This window comes from Bison bison, unplaced genomic scaffold (genome assembly GCF_000754665.1).
Source record: "Bison bison bison isolate TAMUID 2011002044 unplaced genomic scaffold, Bison_UMD1.0 scf7180017864274, whole genome shotgun sequence".
Classification (NCBI taxonomy): Eukaryota; Metazoa; Chordata; class Mammalia; order Artiodactyla; family Bovidae; genus Bison; species Bison bison.
The window spans coordinates 4,153,027-4,157,405 of record NW_011494846.1 but is presented as its reverse complement, the minus strand read 5'-3'; the positions used below and the strand labels follow the sequence as shown (position 1 = coordinate 4,157,405).

Genomic DNA, 4,379 nt, shown 5'->3' with positions numbered 1-4,379 from the left:
TCACTTTCATCAAGAGGCTTTTGAGTTCCTCTTCACTTTCTGCCATAAGGGTGGTGTCATCTGCATATCTGAGGTTATTTTAGGGCCCTGTAAATGGATGGTGAGGACCCTGTCCTTTCTTTTTGACACCTAGAGCCTAAATAGAAAATATATATATATATCACTGTTTGAGAAATATATATATATAAAATTCTGAGAGAACTTCTCTAGCCCTTAAATGTAAAATTTTTTAAAACTTTCTCAAAAAACATTACTATATTATTTACAATTTTTCTTCCAGAGGCTCTAAGGCTGTATCAGAAGTTCTCATCCTTTGGAGTTTATCAGTTTTCACTGTGGGAGAGGTCTTGCCCAGCCATGGTCTGTCTTTGTGTAAGAAGGGTTTTTTTTTGGAGTCCATTTTCCACTGGCCTTTCAGGTGATGCATTTCAGGGACTCTTATGTCAGGACTCTATGAAGAAAAGTATTCTTCTTTGAAAAAAGAAATGAATTTTAGAATTTTACATCAGCAAAGAACAGTCTTTTTTAAACATCTGTTCTTTAGCAGAGTACTAATTCTGAGGAAAACATTGGAGGTAAGAGTATAATTTATTACTAAGTTTGTTTCCTACCCCAGATAATTAACTCTGGTCTGAGTTCAAAACCCGGCTCTTTTGCTTTGCTTATTAGCTGTGCCATCTTGGGTTGGCCACTTAACTTTTCTGAGCTCCAGTTGTCTCCTCTTTAAAATGGGAATGCTGCCCACCCCTAGCTTTGTTGCAAGGCTTTCGTGAGATGATGCATGAAAAGCATATAGTGCCTCTACCCTGAGACATAAGCCAACAGATAGTAGAATTATTATTGCTGTTGTGGTCATCATTTTTATTAAAACAGCTCACCTATACTGTGTATATCTAGTGATTTTTAAAATTACTTTTACTCTGTTTTGTATTCTTTCATTCTTTTTTAAGCTAAAGTACTGTTTCCCCACCCCCCCCTTCTCATATAGAAAACTAGTAAAATATGAATGCTTATTTCACAAATTGATAGGGTCTTCTGGTCTAGTCAGTCAGTATCCATCATCAGGTGATGTGAAGATTCCTCTTAATTTCCTTCTCTTAGTCCAGAAATTAAAATGAGAGTCAATTTGTAGAAATAGGACACTGCGCTGAGTAATAGGCAAGTGTGTAAATCGCAGGCTAGTCTGAGAATACAAGTAAATCTCCTAGGTCTTATGTACTTCAAGGAAATATTTACCGTTATGGTAAATTTCTTTGTTTACCATCCAGATTGTCTAACATACTGTTTCCCCATTATGGCCTCCTCACTTACATGTGTCATAGTTTTCTCTTTTGTACACATGGTCTGTGCTTTCCTTAAACTTTGTGCACTGCATCCAGGTCATTGGCCGTTACCAAGCTAATGTCCCGGGACAGCCAATTAGCTCTTTAGGATTGAGTCCTACCTACACCATAACCACCGCTAGTCATAGTCAGGGCCCCTTTAAACAAGATCTATTAGTATTTCTAATACTTGTTCACCCACATGTATGTTGGTCATCTCTCAATCTGCAAAAGCAAAAAAGCAGAAGTAGACTTTTGTTTTTGTAAGTGAATTGCTTTCTTGGCTATTAACACCTGAGAAATTGGCAGACCATATACTCAATTCATATTTTCAAACAGATGCTGTAATCTGTAAGTTTCCTCCCACATTAGAGAAATTCAGGAGAAACAAATTTTTAGCCAAATCGGAACTATAAAGCCTTTGTCAATGGGTTTGTCAATGGGAACTATAAACCCTTTGTCAACTAAAACCAATGCTAAATGCACCTAAAAAGTGACGACATAAAATCAAAATCTTGTGTGGCTCTGTCTTTGAAATCACCTTAGATTTCATTGAGTCTTTCTTCTCGGTGGATAGAATACCATCCCTTTTTCCTCTACCCTCTTCTTTTTGTAGTTGAGCCACCTTTCTACACATCAGGGCGAGCTCATCAAATTGAAGAACGTAATAGTAGATGTGAGGAATGTTTCCATACAACGTGTTTAATCTGAAATGTTAAGAAAAAGGAAATGGAGAGAATTCCACCTGACCGGGCCCGGCTGGCCGCTCCCAGACAAGAGCACTGAAAGGCTCCATCTGGGGGAGGAGACGGTCCTCGTTAGAAGCCTCGCTGGGGGTGGGGGGCGCTGCCGGTCCGAGCCACCGCTGAAGGGCCCCTTGCCTTGTCTCTTGGCTTGTCAGACCCAGTTCAGAACGTGGTGCAGGTCTTGGAGAAACAGTACCTGGAAGAAAAGCGAAGCGCCCTCGAGGAGCAGCGACTCATGTACGAGCGGGAGCTGGAGCAGCTCCGCCAGCAGCTGTCCCCGGAGAGGCAGCCCCAGATCAGCGGCCCCGACCGCCTGGCCTACAGCAGCCAGACGGCGCAGCAGAAGGTGACCCAGTGGGCCGAGGAGAGGTAGGAAGGGGATCCAGGGGCCCGGGGCAAGGCCTCGGGGCCTCAGGGGAGGCCGTTGTAAGGCACGTCAAAGGGGGACAAACCTAGCAAAGAGGGAAATCTTACTTCCATGTCTGAATTGTTAGCGGTTGCCTTGTCTTTCAAGGAAGGTTCCCCTGGAGAAGGAAATGGCACCCCACTCCAGTCTTCTTGCCTGGAAAATCCCATGGATGGAGGAGCCCGGCAGGCTACAGTCCATGGGGTCCGAAAGAGTCGGACATGACTGAGAGACTTCACTTTTTCACTTTCAAGTATGTTTACTGTGACGTCAGTTGTTAAAGATTACACCTGCCCTCTTACCCTTCAGTGAAAATGGTGCCAAGTTAGAGTATCACTGTTTCGTTTCGAAGTAAAGACAATTGAATAGTTCTAAAGCATAAAAGCAGGCTTCCCTGGTGTCTTTGACGGTAAAGAATCCGCCTGCAATGCAGAAGACGCGGGTTTGATCCCTGGGTCCAGAAGATCCTCTGGAGAAGGAAATGGCAACCCACTCCAGTATTCTTGCCTGAGAAATCCATGGACAGAGGAGCCTGGCGGGCTACAGTCCATGGGGTCCCAAAGAATTGGACATGACTGAGCGACTTTCACTCACTCAAAGCATAAAAAGCGTTTCTTGTTCTTTTATTTCTCTTACTTTGGAGTCAATTTAAATGCAGTTTTAATGTTAAGAAATCTGTGAATTTTTTAAATTTACAACTTTAAAATATTTGTATCAGAACTGAGGCAGTAGTGGAGGAAATGGTAACAACAGTAAAGATAGTAAATTGTTACAAAGCTCTGTTGTGTTCTTGCCACAGTCTAGGAATGGTGCTTTTTTATGATCCCAACAGCACCAAGTCATGGGAAATATTATTTCAATCAATCGAAATGCCCTCTCAGTCATGCATTCAGTAAATGTAAAGGCCAGGCTTTGTTGACAGTCCATTAATAACTCCTCTGTTGTAATAATAATAGCACTGGACATTTCTTAAGCATTTATTGCGTGTCGACACTCCATGCCGCAGAAAATCCGAGTGTAACTTTGCAGTTGGTCCTTGATATCTACATTCCACATCCACAGATTCAACCAACCGTGGATCATAAAGAAAAAATTCCACATCTAAGCAGACCTGTGCAGTTCAAACCCATGTTGTTCAAGGGTCAGCTCTACTCTTTCTTTCATTCAGTGGGTAATTTTTGCATATTCTATGATGGGCCATGTACTTGGCCAGGAATTAGGTGTAGTGACAAGCAAAAAAAAAAGACATGGTCCCTGCCCTAGGGGCGCTTACAGCTTCATAGGGGAGATGGATGTTATTAGTCAAATAATTATACAAATAAGTGAAAAACTGAAACTATGACGAAGACTGAAAGTGAAAGTCACTCAGTCGTGTCCGGCTCTTTGTGACCCCATGGAATAGACCGTGGAATTCTCCAGGCCAGAATACTGAAGTGGGTAGCTGTTCCCTTCTCCAGGGGATCTTCCCAACCCAGGGATCAAATCCAGGTCTCCTGCATTGCAGGTAGATTCTTTACCAGCTGAGCCACCAGGGAAGCCCAAGAATACTGGAGTGGGTAGCCTATCCCATCTCCAGTGGATCTTCCCATCCCAGGAATCGAACCGAGGTCTCCCGAATTGCAGGCGGATTCTTTACCAGCTGAGCTACATGACAAAGACTACTGAGGCAAAAGATGTGGCTCTGGGAAAACACGGAATAGGGTTTGGATCTAGTCAGGATGTTGCTGCTGCTGTGTCACTTCAGTTGTGTCCGACTCTGTGACTCCATAGACGGCAGCCCACCAGGCTCCGCCATCCCTGGGATTCTCCAGGCAAGAACACTGGAGTGGGTTGCCATTTCCTTCTCCAATGCATGAAAGTGAAAAGGGAAAGTGAAGTCGCTCAGTCGTGTCCGACTCTTAGCCT

The 4,379-nt window shown here is 43.4% G+C and overlaps 1 protein-coding gene across 3 annotated transcripts in view; it reads left to right on the top strand.

Moving 5' to 3' along the window:
• KIF13A (kinesin family member 13A) overlaps positions 1–4,379 on the top strand; it is a 199,813-nt gene that overhangs the window by 154,799 nt on the left and 40,635 nt on the right. For all 3 annotated transcript variants that reach the window (XM_010848801.1, XM_010848800.1, XM_010848799.1), the window contains exon 16: positions 2,224–2,437. In XM_010848801.1, the coding sequence (XP_010847103.1) occupies positions 2,224–2,437 (214 nt within the window). The remainder of the gene's footprint in view (positions 1–2,223; positions 2,438–4,379) is intronic.